Here is a 16138-nt window from a genome sequence, read left to right on the forward strand (position 1 = left end):
GCATTCCATGACTATTTGAAGATTTACTCTATAATGTCAATCTGCTGAAATATTGATAATCTATCATCCACACTCTAGTCTCCAGCTATGTAATGCCAAAAAGCACTCTTGTAGAGTGATTTGTCTGTGTGATAATACAGCCGTCATGTCTGACGGCAATCAAAACAGCGGTATCTAGGTCAGCGTAGACCTGTTTTCAGGAGGCTGCGTGTTGTTACAAAAATTAAACAACACATCGGAGAGTATGAATAAGGTTTAAACAATGAATCGGCGAGTATGAATAAGGTTTAAGCAATATAACCAAAATCATATTTCTTGGTTGTTTGGAACTTTACAGAAACGGGTTATCAGCCAGCAGTATCTGTTGGATTATGAGGGGCAGGGTCTTCAGTCTACGTTATGACATTTGTTTGAACTGAGGAGAGCGAGGTAGCCACATTTGTAAGAGTTTCAGTACAGCATCTTTCTCGGACGTTCACATCTGAGGCCTAATGGACGATATCTATACAGACTGAGGAGAGAGCTAGCTTATAGTATCTGTAATGGATCCGAACGTACTTTAAAGCTATATAAAATCATTTACTTGAGGACTAATACAACAGTAGGTTTGTTATACTGTGTTAGACCTCTGTACTGTACTCATCAGACAGATGTTTGTTATACTGTGTTAGACCTCTGTACTGTAGAGATAGACGTTTGACTGAGACTATCAGTGATGAGGAAGAGACAGCTAGGTAGCTGGTAGATTGCTAATTTGTTGACCCGTTAATCAATTACAGATATTTTACACGACATAGTTCGACTTTGACAGGAAACCAACACTAAAAGGTTTCGAACAATACAGGTTGACGGGGACCTGGTGCCATGTTTAACATGCTAATTTTCAGTTTGACTTTATGATTTTTCCCGACCTAGGTACACCTGGTCTTCAATATCAGCGGTCTAGATACAAGTCTTTGGTTTTTGTTCTGGTTAAATTTTTGATATATTTTGAGTTGACGGCTACGTTTTGATGTCGGTAATGTTGTTTTATCGATTTTGAGTTGACGGCTACGTTGTGATTTCCGTAATATTGTTTAGATCCTAGATGTTTGTCTGATGGACCTAATTCTATTTTTATTTTATTTTTCAGTATTTTTTTATGTAAAATCAGACTGTCCAAAGGGCGCCGTTCAGAACGTGCGGCGGTGTATACTGACCTCCTTACCTAACTTTGGATTGGGTCCTCCCGCCGGGGAACCTCCGAACGCCATCAGGGAGGGGATCGACATGATGAGGGAGTCCTGTGAGTAAGTAATGCCCCTCGGTTATATTATCATCTCTGTGGTAAACACATGATGGATAAAGGTCAATATAATTTATCTCACAAGCACATGCAATTAAGCTGCATGCATAGTGATAGCTTAGTGGTTCAATTATCTAAATTTAAATGAAAAGTACATTTATATTATACAGAAAATTTAACTAAAGTGAATATTCTGTATCTTGTATCTAGAGGTTTGTTATGATTATATTTCTATCTTTACTACAAGTAAACAACGAGTTTAGGATATTCTGTATATTCGTTTGTTGAATATGTTTGTGCTATAAATTTCCTCGTCCATGATATTTAATTTGATTTGATCACCCAAACAATGTTATTAACATATATGCTGTGTGTGTGTGTGTGTTATGGATATTTTTGGAAGTTTAGCGATCTGTCATTTAACATTAATTATCTCTCTCTCTGTGTCACTCTCTCTCTCTCTCACTCTGAAGAAAACACAGCGATTGGTAAGACTTGGCGTCAGGTCTTAGAACGCCGCCTGATTGTACAGCTTAAAGATTGTAATTACTGGAAATGGAGGTTACATGATTAAACCGAGTGTCTCACAACAAAAAAGATATTGCCTTGAACAACTGAACAGAGAATCTCGATCTAAATGGTTTTGCGGTTTTTTGAATTAACAACATTACATTTTATCAAAAGTTTTTAACATGACCAAATTTCCATTTCTGTAGTAAAACTCAGTATATTGCATGGGCTCAATCCCCGAACACCAACTCTGGTAAAGACAAAGGAAGGGTGTTTCTGTACGATGGTCTTTGAAGATTAGTTTATAGTGTGTTCAATATATGGAATACCAACTCAGGTAAAAAAAAATAGGGTCAACTCAGGTATATGAATCGGATATAGTTTTCTAAATTCAAAGCACTATCAAAGATTATTTTACTAGTAATAATAAAATGGCAATATTAGATTAATAAATATACATGAAATAAATAAAATGTTCAAAGCACTATATCTAACTGCATATTTTACTATTAATAATGACAATATCAGATTAAAATATAAAATAGAAATTGTTTTCAAAATTCAAAGCACTAATCATATATATAACTATATAAAATGGCAATATTAGATTAAAAAATATGAACAAATACAACTGAACTAAAATAAAAAGAAACCCCCGAAACTAAGATTTTCGAAAAATATAAAAGTAAATTAATCTTAAATCATAACTGGATAATATTTTTATGAAAAATGATAATATACTTTATCAGTAAGATATTACCATCGGATGCTGAGTTGGCGAAGGTCATGATGTCAATGTTCCATTCTGGTAGCGGTCTGTCAGGGTTGCCATGCGTCTGTCGATGTTACCGTACTTGTAGAAGAAGCAGCCTTTGATGTCGATGCCAGGGAAGACACTTTTGATGGCGTTGTGAGCGACGATCTCAAAGTCGACGAAAGCTGTAGTCAGTTGGTAGGGAATGTGGAAATGAGTTCCTACAGCAAGGTGAAGAATCGGGTGTAGATGGCCTGGCTCTTTCCGATAAATAATGCGTAGATGAAAGGAGTAATGACGCCGCCAATCTGTGCATGGAAGCTGTTTAATGAAACAGTAAAGGCCAGGTGTAAAAGGGGTCGTCACTGAAGAAAACGTCGAAAGCTGCAAGGTCGGCGAGGTTCTCTGATATAGGGAATGTGAGAAAAAAGCAGGAATAGTTCACCAATGGATGTTTGTGTCCGTCTTCTGTCCAGGTTGATGTCGACCATGGTCTTTGGCAATGTAGGAGTCTGCTTACGGCGAGCTCGGTTTAAGTGACGATTTGGCATTGTAGAATGTCGGCAGATGCTGGACCACGGCTTTGGAGATTTCATCCCAGTCGTTGTCCCGAAGTCGGCTTAGTTCCTCGTCAAAGATGGAGAGTGTTGGTCGTACGGACTAGTTCCCCGTCGAAGATGGAGGGTATTGGTCGTACGGACTAGTTCCCCGTCGAAGATGGAGGATATTGGTCGTACGCACTAGTTCCTCGTCAAAGATGGAGGATATTGGTCGTACGCACTAGTTCCTCGTCAAAGATGGAGGGTATTGGTCGTACGGACTAGTTCCTCGTCGAAGATGGAGGATATTGGTCGTACGCACTAGTTCCTCGTCAAAGATTGAGGATATCTGTCGTACGGACTAGTTCCCCGTCGAAGATGGAGGGTAACTGTCGTACGGACTAGTTCCTCGTCAAAGATGGAGGGTGTTGGTCGTACGGACTAGTTCCTCATCGAAGATGGAGGATATTGGTCGTACGAACTAGTTCCTCGTCAAAGATGGAGGGTGTTGGTCGTACGGACTAGTTCCCCGTCGAAGATGGAGGGTATCTGTCGTACGGACTAGTTCCTCGTCAAAGATGGAGGGTATTGGTCGTATGGACTAGTTCCTCGTCAAAGATGGAGGATATTGGTCGTACAGACTAGTTCCTCGTCAAAGATGGAGGGTATTGGTCGTACGGACTAGTTCCCCGTCAAAGATTGAGGATATTGGTCGTACGGACTAGTTCCCCGTCGAAGATGGAGGGTATCTGTCGTACGGACTAGTTCCTCGTCAAAGATGGAGGGTGTTGGTCGTACGGACTAGTTCCTCGTCAAAGATGGAGGATATTGGTCGTACGGACTAGTTCCTCATCGAAGATGGAGGGTATTGGTCGTACGGACTAGTTCCCCGTCAAAGATTGAGGATATTGGTCGTACGGACTAGTTCCCCGTCGAAGATGGAGGGTATCTGTCGTACGGACTAGTTCCTCGTCAAAGATGGAGGGTGTTGGTCGTACGGACTAGTTCCTCGTCAAAGATGGAGGATATTGGTCGTACGGACTAGTTCCTCATCGAAGATGGAGGATATTGGTCGTACGAACTAGTTCCTCGTCAAAGATGGAGGGTGTTGGTCGTACGGACTAGTTCCTCGTCAAAGATGGAGGATATTGGTCGTATGGACTAGTTCCTCGTCAAAGATGGAGGATATTGGTCGTACAGACTAGTTCCTCGTCAAAGATGGAGGGTATTGGTCGTACGGACTAGTTCCTCGTCAAAGATTGAGGATATTGGTCGTACGGACTAGTTCCTCGTCAAAGATGGAGGATATTGGTCGTACGGACTAGTTCCCCGTCGAAGATGGAGGGTATCTGTCGTACGGACTAGTTCCTCGTCAAAGATGGAGGGTGTTGGTCGTACGGACTAGTTCCTCGTCAAAGATGGAGGATATTGGTCGTACGGACTAGTTCCTCATCGAAGATGGAGGATATTGGTCGTATGGACTAGTTCCTCGTCAAAGATGGAGGATATTGGTCGTACGGACTAGTTCCTCGTCAAAGATGGAGGATATTGGTCGTACGGACTAGTTCCTCGTCAAAGATGGAGGGTGTTGGTCGTATGGACTAGTTCCTCGTCGAAGATGGAGGGTATTGGTCGTACGGACTAGTTCCTCGTCAAAGATGGAGGATATTGGTCGTACGGACTAGTTCCTCGTCAAAGATGGAGGGTGTTGGTCGTACGGACTAGTTCCTCGTCAAAGATGGAGGATATTGGTCGTACGGACTAGTTCCTCGTCAAAGATGGAGGGTGTTGGTCGTACGGACTAGTTCCTCGTCAAAGATGGAGGATATTGGTCGTACGGACTAGTTCCTCGTCAAAGATGGAGGATATTGGTCGTACGGACTAGTTCCTCATCGAAGATGGAGGATATTGGTCGTATGGACTAGTTCCTCGTCAAAGATGGAGGATATTGGTCGTACAGACTAGTTCCTCGTCAAAGATGGAGGGTATTGGTCGTACGAACTAGTTCCTCGTCAAAGATGGAGGGTATTGGTCGTACGGACTAGTTCCTCGTCAAAGATGGAGGGTATTGGTCGTACGGACTAGTTCCTCGTCAAAGATGGAGGATATTGGTCGTACGGACTAGTTCCTCTTCGAAGATGGAGGATATTGGTCGTATGGACTAGTTCCTCGTCAAAGATGGAGGATATTTGTCGTACGGACTAGTTCCTCGTCAAAGATGGAGGGTGTTGGTCGTACGGACTAGTTCCTCGTCAAAGATGGAGGGTGTTGGTCGTACGGACTAGTTCCTCGTCAAAGATGGAGGGTATCTGTCGCGCGGACTTGTTCCTCGTCGAAGATGGAGGATATTGGTCGTACGGACTAGTTCCTCGTCAAAGATGGAGGGTGTTGGTCGTACGGACTAGTTCCTCGTCAAAGATGGAGGATATTGGTCGTACGGACTAGGTCCCCGTCGAAAATGGAGGATATTGGTCTTACGGAATCTGCTCAGCGGTCGGTAATCTGGTTCATGATCTCTTTGTCCACAACACCAGCTGTGTCAGAAGTATGGGTGTGAGGATGTAGTCCGAAATTGGCTGGGATGTCGTTCACTGTTGGGAAAGAGGCTGAGCATCCGGATGTTGAACATCTCTAGAAGGTCCTGTCACCACTTCTACGAATCTGTCTGTAGATGAAGCCGTCGTGTGAAAGGTTGCGTCCGCCTCCTCTGTTGATGATTAACTTAACGTTGACCTGTGCGTTCGCCATTCCGTGTATGATAAACAAACGCTATTACTACTAACTGAACCTGAAACGCATACACGCTTACAAGAATATTACAATAATTCTACAACGACTGATCTGTAAATCAATTATATGATGATTTAATAATTTATACAATTGCTTTACAATGAAAAAAATGAATATAAGATTCAATTATTATGTCAATTTAAATGTTGATAAATAGATACATATTTACACCATAAATGAAACGAGATACAAGGCTGAATTCGCTGAAATAATCAAGTATTATCTAAGTCTGGAAACAAGCACAAATTAAATTTTACAAAAAGTTAAAGCTTGATCAACCATAATTTGTACAGAAAGTGTGATTCAAAAGTATTCAACTACGCAATTGTTTAACAATTCAAGATTAAGTAAGTTCATATGTATGTCAAGATGATGACAATTCAAATGTCAGAGAAAAATATGATCTTTCAGTATTATACACTATTTCTGAAACAGTTAGACAATCATTAACAGCTAATGATTTTCTGATCACCTATAAGATGAGTTGGTTTACCTATGTTCTGATTTACCTGTGTTCGTAAACTGAGAACAGACTTTAACTCCCTATCAACACACCTTGACCCCCTATGTAACCCCCCCCCCCCCCCTCCCAAACCAGAGTAGGTGTTCGGAGAATACCCAATTGCATGCGAGTCCCTACTGTGGTGGTAGATGTAAGCATTTCTTTGCTGCGTCATATATATTTAGAATGTTATATTTAGAATTTAGAGTGTTTGAATGATGTGATATTGATTTTGATTTGTTCATTTTTTGAATAGTTACTTATGAATCAATTTAATATTTGTACAGAGTATTTATTATTTCCTTTACGGTTTCAGTTGAATTTGATAATCTGTTTTTCAATTTAGCTTGTTTGTAAATTAATAAACTAATTTATCTTACTTATCATAGTTGCGCTGTGATAGATACTTCAACCCTCTCCATCCACGTTTATGTTGTTGTATTACGTCATTCGAAGTTGTAAACCTTGTGTATATAGTATATACTTTTTAAACTCTTCCATCAATACAAAAACCTAAAAGTTACTAAAGTCACGTCACTCTTACAGCAACACGAAAACCTAAAGCGTATGGAAACATTTAAACCTTTGTATTAAAGAAATCGTAACAGCCAGTCGAAGTAAGAAAGGCAGTACTGGGTTGCGTTTGATGTGTGAGATATATAGATAAAAATGTCTTACATCAGCCACCGGTAATAGTTATTACTTGACGTTAGCGTGATACGTGAACAGTGAAATCGTGTGTTAGTTTGATAGGAAGAGAAAACACGTCTGTCTTTATGGAAATCCACAGATCCTTTACTTTACTTACTCTAGTATTGCTTTGTTTTCATAATCCATCCTGCAATCTCTTCACATTTAAAATACGTTTAACTTGAGGAATATTTGGTTTTGGTAATAAGCTACGAATAACCCCGAAACTTTAAATTTGAAAGTTTTTGTAACCACACTCTTCCTATATATATACAATGAGGAGAAGGACTGAAGCTACTTACCATTATTTAGACTTTTGTGTATCACTTTACAAATTTTGGAATAAATTGTATACATGCTCTCCCTGTTACTGTCAGAGAAGGTAGGATACAATGACAATTGAGTGTTTGGGATATTGTAGTCAGTCTGAGCTACAGACCTATTGGTAAACTGTTTACATCAGAAGTCAAATTAATGTAAATTGGATTTTGAAAAACTCAAGATATTTTGATTAATTTTGAACACATGCTCCTTGAAAAGTTTCTTCTATGAAAACGCTGGATTTTTCTACGTTTAGTTCTTTTGTAATGAGAGTTATCTTTTCCAAGAGAGTACAGGTACATAGCTGTGTATTATACGGGATCACATCCCGTTAATACGATGGTTAAGGCCCGTAGAGAATACACCGAAGGTGATATCGTAAGAATGAATGAATATCTGACTGACAACATCTTTGTTTAGTTTGGTGACTCGATCTTGAAACAAACTGTGCCCTTCGGAAGCAATTTGTTTTGGTTTTATGCGAGGCTTAATTAAGAGATTATCAAACCAGGCATCAGATGCCTTGTTATTAAGTCCTTCAATTTCACATGTAACAAAAACGATCGATCGGATATACTCTGTAGAACTTCATATCAATGACACTAGACTCTTCGCTTTAATGTCAGCCGCTGACTTCGATCTTTACTCACAGTGTAACCAGCACGGATAGCTTACAACTAAGTTGTATAATAAGGATGATTTCAATTTTCCGATTGTTAACTAACTTTCCATTTCTAGATTGTAAGATCCCTACTTCCCTTGTCTACAGTCTCACAGTTGAATCAGTAATCAAGGGCTTGTTCCCACTGTCATGACTTCCGTGAGAGACTACTACTGACGAAGATACATAAACATTTACAACAAAAGAGTTCGAGAAACGAATTCCATGGGAATTGTTTCACATCTCTTTTAGAAATATTCTTTGTTGTTATGCGGTATGAAGTCAGATATGTTTTGTGCTTGTTGATAGCCTTGTGGTTCTGTTGTCACCGCTGTATATATCATTTTGAGGATGTTACAAGTCAGGTATCGTAGATGGATCAGGAGACTCCCTCGGGGCACTCCGTTTTTGTACCTTTTCAAGGCTTTCCTCCCAAATCTAGATTTCCTCCTCGTTTTAATGACTTTGAGTCAAATTTGTGGTTTCGTTATTATGTCAGTATTCTATAAATTTTTCTGAAGTGACGGGGTTAATAGAAATACTATGTTTTCCTAGTAATTTACTCAAAATGTTATTATCAAAAGTAGAAATAAACATCTTCCTCAATATACCCCATTCAACATAGGGAGGATCGAAAATCTACATATGTATAACACACTTTATCTTATCAGACCTGAACGTTCAGTGATAATTCAAGTAATCTTAATTTGTTCTTTTTACAAACCTCTGTTTTGACTATTTAAGGTTTGTTTGGGTATTGCTGTGCTATTCAACGTGTTGTCACCAACCGACAGTTAATCTATAACGGTTATTGTCTTGTTTAGGAACTCGAAGCTGGTTGTGGCCGCCGAGTGCATGCAGAACATCCTGGATCGATGTCGAGGTATAACCGAGGAGGAACAACTCCTACAGAGGCTGTTTGACAAAGATAAGATTGTCAACACTGCCCGCTTCTTCTGTGATAACCTGCACAGTAAGTGACGATGTCCTACACAGTGCTGACATTGTATGGTACTCATTAATTCATGGTATTAATGAACACAGCTAAAATTTATATTAAATGTTTTTGGACTTAGCTGAACACTTATTTCTTAATCATTTTAAATACAACATTAGACTTTTGAAAACAAAGACAGCGACGAAGCAAACAAAGACGGCGACGAAGCAAACAATGATGGTAACGTTTCCAACAAAGAGGAGACGTAACAAACAAAGTTATTGACCTAGCAAACAACGACGGTAATATAACTAATAAAGACGGTAACGTTACAAACAATGACGGTGACGTAACAAACAAAGAGGAGACGTAACAAACAATGACGGTGATGTAACAAACAATGACGGTGACGTAACAAACAATGACGGTGACGTAACAAACAATGACGGTGACGTAACAAACAAAGAGGAGACGTAACAAACAATGACGGTGACGTAACAAACAAAGAGGAGACGTAACAAACAATGACGGTGACGTAACAAACAAAGAGGAGACGTAACAAACAATGACGGTGATGTAAAAAGACAATGATTTAAAAAGGGCGGTGACGTAACAAACAATACCGGTGACGTAACACACAATGACGGTGATACAAGAAACAAAGACGATGACGTAAAAAGACAATGATTTAAAAAGGGTGGTGACGTAACAAACAATGACGGTGACGTAACAGACAATGACGGTGACGTAACAAACAATGACGGTGACGTAATAAACAATGACGGTGACGTAACAGACAATGACGGTGAGGTAACAAACAATGACGGTGACGTAATAAACAATGACAGTGATGTAAGAAACAAAGACGATGACGTAAAAAGACATGAAAGATTTAAAAATGGCGGTGACGTAACAAACAAAGAAGGTGATGTCAAAGATAATGTTTTGTTGTTAAATTCTATTTATGTGCACGCGTAACAAAGGGTTGTTTAGATATTTTAAGACTGACAGTGTGTTGTTAACAAGTACACGTAAATTCACTGAGCTGTTTCTGTTTGACAGTTTATGAGAAACATACGAAGTGTATCACGGACCAGCATGAGGCGGCCAGTGAGTGTAGTATGGAGGCCAAGATGAGTTACACGATTAAGATCTCCGCTAACGCCCCTATTGATGTCCTCATCCTGTCTACCTGCACGTAAGTTTACAGCGCCTTCGTCTCAGCTAAGAAGCTTCAATATTCAAAGTTACCTCATTAGGTTCATTGTTAATGTTGAGTAATATATGTTACCCACGATAATTTAACATTCATATCCAGACTGACCATTAGCCATTCCTACTGTTAGTACCCAGACTGACCATTAGCAATTCCTACTGTTAGTACCCAGACTGACCATTAGCCATTCCTACTGTTAGTACCCAGACTGACCATTAGCCATTCCTACTGTTAGTTCCCAGACTGACCATTAGCCATTCCTACTGTTAGTACCGGATCTCCACATGACCACTTTACTTAATCCCTGTAAAACCAACAACCATTCAATCACATGTAACGACAGCTGTAGCAATGCAGAAATGACTTCCTCTAAAACAAGCAGCCAGAAGGTCCAATATCTTCCCGGAGTTATCGCCCCCTACCTTCAGTAAAATGGTTTAGGACGACAACTATCCAATACAAGGGGCAATAACTCGTAAGGAAGCTCGATCATATTTTAAATCGTATCAGCACAATCTTCAGTTGAAACATGCTTTATTGAAACTCTTGGAATTCCTGTACGTGTAGATTTTAATGTAAGGCTAAAAGGTTTGATGATTACAAATAAGAAAATTTAACAAATTTCTCCTTCATCCATTTGTAGGTTTTTGGACGAGGCGGCAACATGTTTAACCGGAAATGTGGATCTCAATTGCGGAAATGAGGCTGCTTCCTTCCTGGAAACCATTCTTTTAGGAACCCGACCTCCCGCTTGCGGAGATAAGATGCCTATATATAGTCCCAGCGACAACTCTGGAACTGATGACGCTAACCTCCTGTCAGGAAAAACGAACTGTTGGATAATTTCGATAGCTTTAACCATCGTTTTTCATTTGAGATGGAGGTTTTTATGATAAATAATCTGGAGATATCATACATGGAAATATACTAACAAAGTTGTGATACTTTTATTTCTGTTACGTGATTAAAACTCAAAGTCACGTGACAAAGGAAATGATAAAAAAATAAGGATAAGCATTATGACAATGTTATGATTGTATCCAATTCAGAAACCAAATATAATATTGTAAATGTCTGAAAACAAAGAAAGCTAATCGGGAAGTTCCCTAACATTCCAATGATATGACGAGGCCGGACGGTCAGGCCACATATACCATGGACACTAATCATTTACTGTATGCTGTTTGTATTTATGTTATAAATATGTACAGGTGATTAACATTGACACGGACATCAAACTGTCTTGTTGAATAATTGTCAGCCATTGCATATATCGGATCATCAGCAACCATTAATCAGGATGCAAATAATATTTAAAAAATAAATCAATATTCTTTAAGAAGAAATACGTTCGATAGGAAGCAAAAAAAAAGGATGGAATAGGTTGCAGGAAAGAACAAATAAAAAAAATTAAGGCGAGCATGACAAAAATCATAAAAACCGTGATGGTCCAAAGCTACAGATAACTGAACGGGAGCAGACTTCAGGTTATATGTACAAGTAGAGTGTAAACTTTTGTCTGAACGTCACATAAACAAGGCTCAGTGTAAACATCTACCTGAATGTCAAATGTACAAGGTAGAGTGTAACCTTTTGTCTGAAAGGCACGTGTGCAAGGCAGAGTGTAAACTTTTGTCTGAAAGGCACGTGTACAAGGCTCAGTTTAAACTATTGATTGCCGTATGTACAAGGTAGAGGGTAGCATCTCCTTGATTGAGCAACACTACGCTCGTTCTGATACAGATGCAGTCTCGTTCAGTATCGATAGAGAGATGTAAACATTAATGCTTCGATGAGATGAAATATATTTATCTACAGAGGATTTTGCAAAATGTGAATAACCCGGTGTTTATTAAGAGACTGTCTCTGTTTAATTTAATGTTTTTAAATGTTTACCAAATCTGGGTATTTGGGTTAGTCCGCAATAACAAGGTTTCACTTATGCCATGTTTGTGTGCATTTTGTCCTCAAATAAATCATTCATTAAAATATTAAATAGACGCGTCTTGTTAGTCTATTCTGACGACAACCGTTGTTAAATAAATGCATTCTAGTTCAGGAGAATTTGATAGCAGTTGTATTCTTACAATCTATGCATTCTTCGTCAGTGAGGGTGGGGAGGTAGGCTTGGGAAGATACTGGTAGGTCACGTGATGGGTGACAGGCTATCTGATGATCTACTTACTGGATCGATATAAACAGGTGATTTTGTCATTAAGTTAGTACAGTTTGGTCCAAAGATGGGGCGTTGTCCTAAATGCTAGCTAAACTTCTCTGCGGCATACCTTTACCTAAACGAACGCAATTATGTGCAGCGAATCTTGAACAGTCATTCGTACAGGAACAATACAGGAGACAGGTGGCCTGGAGGCCCATTACCATTCGTTATCTTGTATACTTTTTGAGATATGGTAAATTCGTGAACATTTGGATTCTAATAATGTGAATATCAATAACACATTTTTTTATGTATTTTCGTGAGTGATCCAAAACAATATACTCAACAGTGTAGCAAAGGACAACTGTGTGAGCGAAATAGTTCTGACAAGATGCCCTAACTTTAAAACGTTAAACTCTCTCTTGTTTTTCAAAAATGGATTAATGTCTAGTTCGTAACGTTTTTTCTTGTTATGCTTGGAGACGAAACTGATAATGAAAGCGTCTAAAATTATTCAAGCAGACATAATCTGATTTGTACAGTTGTACAGTTGATTTGATTTGGAAATATATACGTAAAATGTTCATCTTCCTGCACAAGGTATCTTTTCTTGTATTGGACGAAACCATTGGATATAAATAGAAATCTGAGAATAACACGATATATATGATACTAAATGTTTCTCTGTACTTAACATTAATCAGGAGAGACACCTAAAGCTTTACACGTGTTAGATTCGCTCTGTGATGCCAAGTATTTTGTCTCAGATATTTACCGATTGGTTTTTTCTTCCTGTACAGTAATATAATTGACGTTTTGTTTATATATATAGTCAAGATTGTCTTTATATATTATGATTTTGATCACTTTAATTATTGTATTTTGTAAATGCTTTTTCTATAATAAATTGTTCCCGATAGAATACGTTTGTTTATTTGTTTGTTTCACTGTATGAACGTTTTTGTTTGTTTGTTTATTTATTTAAGTGTATGGACGATTTTGTTTGTTTGTTTATTTATTTAAGTGTATGGTTGATTTTGTTTGTTTGTTTATTTATTTAAGTGTATGGACGATTTTGTTTGCTTGTTTATTTATTTAAGTGTAGGAACGTTCAGAGCAATAGGATCGTTAATGACGTCAGAGACATATATGTCTCTGATGACGTCGATAAAGCCGGGAAGCCGAAAATCTATTAATAGTAACAATGACATCGGTTTCATTTTCTTTATTTCCGAGAGCCACGAGGCTCATAGGTTAAGTGTCAAACAATTACACCATGTGATATAGGTAATAATGACTGTTAAACTTTTAAATTGATTAAGTGGACAGTAAGACTACAAAGTACACAAGTAGTTTTCCGTACCAGGCATTGGATTATCTACATTTCTTAGGTTATATTGATTAGTACTCATTAATCTCGTCAGATAAAATCGGGACTTCTGTGGTAGAATCACTTGATATAATAGACATTTTATGATGAAGTAAAATATTAATATTCTATATCACCAGAACAGCGAGTACATGGTCCATTCTGTCGGCCGACACAGTTCGCTCTACCCTTTTTCAGTATTTTGAAACAGGAGTGTGCCGGGCCCAGTTTGCGTACGTCAAACTGCACCCGACTCGCCCTATGGACCAACAACCCAGGTTCGATGGGTAAGCTGTAGCTGTCATATAGATGGAGAACAAACACCTGGACTACAATTAACAATTTATTAATGATGACATAAATATTTACAACCCGAAGTTACATAGAAACAGACAACAGCACAGATCTAACTAGTATATAACAAATATCCTAAACTAAAACCAACCCCCACACCTACGACCTACCTAAACCCAACATCCTGTCATTGGCGGGCTATTTTGAAGCCCTTCATTGAAATATTCTCGGGACATTTCGGAGCTTACCCTCAAAGTCAATAGCATACAATAAACCAAATCTACCTAGCTCACAATAAACCAAATCTACCTAGCTCACAATAAACCAAATCTACCTCACAATAAACCAAATCTACCTCACAATAAACCAAATCTACCAAGCTCACAATAAACCAAATATACCTAGCTCACAATAAACCACATCTACCTAGCTCACAATAAACCAATTATACTTAGCTCACAATAAACCAAATCTACCTAGCTCACAATAAACCACATCTACCTAGCTCACAATAAACCAAATCTACCTAGCTCACAATAAACCAAATCTACCAAGCTCACAATAAACCAAATCTACCTAGCTCACAATAAACCAATTATACTTAGCTCACAATAAACCAAATCTACCTAGCTCACAATAAACCAAATCTACCAAGCTCACAATAAACCAAATCTACCTAGCTCACAATAAACCAAATATACTTATCTCACAATAAACCAAATCTACCTAGCTCACAATAAACCAAATCTACTTATCTCACAATAAACCATATCTACCTAACTCACAATAAACCACATATACCTAGCTCACAATAAACCAAATCTACCTAGCTCACAATAAACCACATCTACCTAGCTCACAATAAACCATATCTACCTAGCTCACAATAAACCAAATCTACCTAGCTCACAATAAACCAAATCTACCTAGCTCACAATAAACCAAATCTTCCTAGCTCACAATAAACCAAATCTACCTACCTCACAATAAACCACATCTACCTAGCTCACAATAAACCAAATCTACCAAGCTCACAATAAACCATATCTACCTAGCTCACAATAAACCACATCTACCTAGCTCACAATAAACCAAATCTACCTCACAATAAACCAAATCTATCTAGCTCACAATAAACCAAATCTACTTACCTCACAATAAACCAAATCTACCTAGCTCACAATAAACCAAATCTATCTAGCTCACAATAAACCAAATATACTTATCTCACAATAAACCAAATCTACCTAGCTCACAATAAACCATATCTACCTAGCTCACAATAAACCATATCTACCTAGCTCACAATAAACCACATATACCTAGCTCAAAATAAACCAAATATACTTATCTCACAATAAACCATATCTACCTAACTCACAATAAACCACATATACCTAGCTCACAATAAACCAAATCTACCTAGCTCACAATAAACCACATCTACCTAGCTCACAATAAACCATATCTACCTAGCTCACAATAAACCAAATCTACCTAGCTCACAATAAACCAAATCTACCTAGCTCACAATAAACCAAATCTACCTAGCTCACAATAAACCAAATCTACCTACCTCACAATAAACCAAATCTACCTAGCTCACAATAAACCAAATCTACCTAGCTCACAATAAACCACATCTACCTAGCTCACAATAAACCATATCTACCTAGCTCACAATAAACCAAATCTACCTAGCTCACAATAAACCAAATCTACCTAGCTCACAATAAACCAAATCTTCCTAGCTCACAATAAACCAAATCTACCTACCTCACAATAAACCACATCTACCTAGCTCACAATAAACCAAATCTACCAAGCTCACAATAAACCATATCTACCTAGCTCACAATAAACCACATCTACCTAGCTCACAATAAACCAAATCTACCTCACAATAAACCAAATCTATCTAGCTCACAATAAACCAAATCTACTTACCTCACAATAAACCAAATCTACCTAGCTCACAATAAACCAAATCTATCTAGCTCACAATAAACCAAATATACTTATCTCACAATAAACCAAATCTACCTAGCTCACAATAAACCATATCTACCTAGCTCACAATAAACCATATCTACCTAGCTCACAATAAACCAC

General features: G+C 38.3%; 1 protein-coding gene across 3 annotated transcripts in view; it reads left to right on the top strand.

Annotated features, from left to right (window-relative positions):
• The window catches only part of LOC117331277, an 85036-nt gene extending 71751 nt beyond the window's left edge, over window positions 1-13285 (top strand). The window contains exons 2-6 of one of the 3 annotated variants that reach the window (XR_004533454.1): window positions 1133-1289; window positions 8877-9025; window positions 10052-10187; window positions 10849-11783; window positions 11823-13285. Coding sequence is in view for 1 of the 3 variants with exons in the window: in XM_033889883.1 (XP_033745774.1) it covers window positions 1133-1289; window positions 8877-9025; window positions 10052-10187; window positions 10849-11098 (692 nt within the window). In the remaining 2 variants the exon portion in view is untranslated. Of the gene's footprint in view, window positions 1-1132; window positions 1290-8876; window positions 9026-10051; window positions 10188-10848 lie in introns of all 3 variants that reach the window. The other 2 variants (XR_004533455.1, XM_033889883.1) reach the window with 2 other exon arrangements.
• Window positions 13286-16138: the final 2853 nt, after the last annotated feature.

This window comes from Pecten maximus, chromosome 7 (assembly GCF_902652985.1).
Source record: "Pecten maximus chromosome 7, xPecMax1.1, whole genome shotgun sequence".
Taxonomy (NCBI): Eukaryota; Metazoa; Mollusca; class Bivalvia; order Pectinida; family Pectinidae; genus Pecten; species Pecten maximus.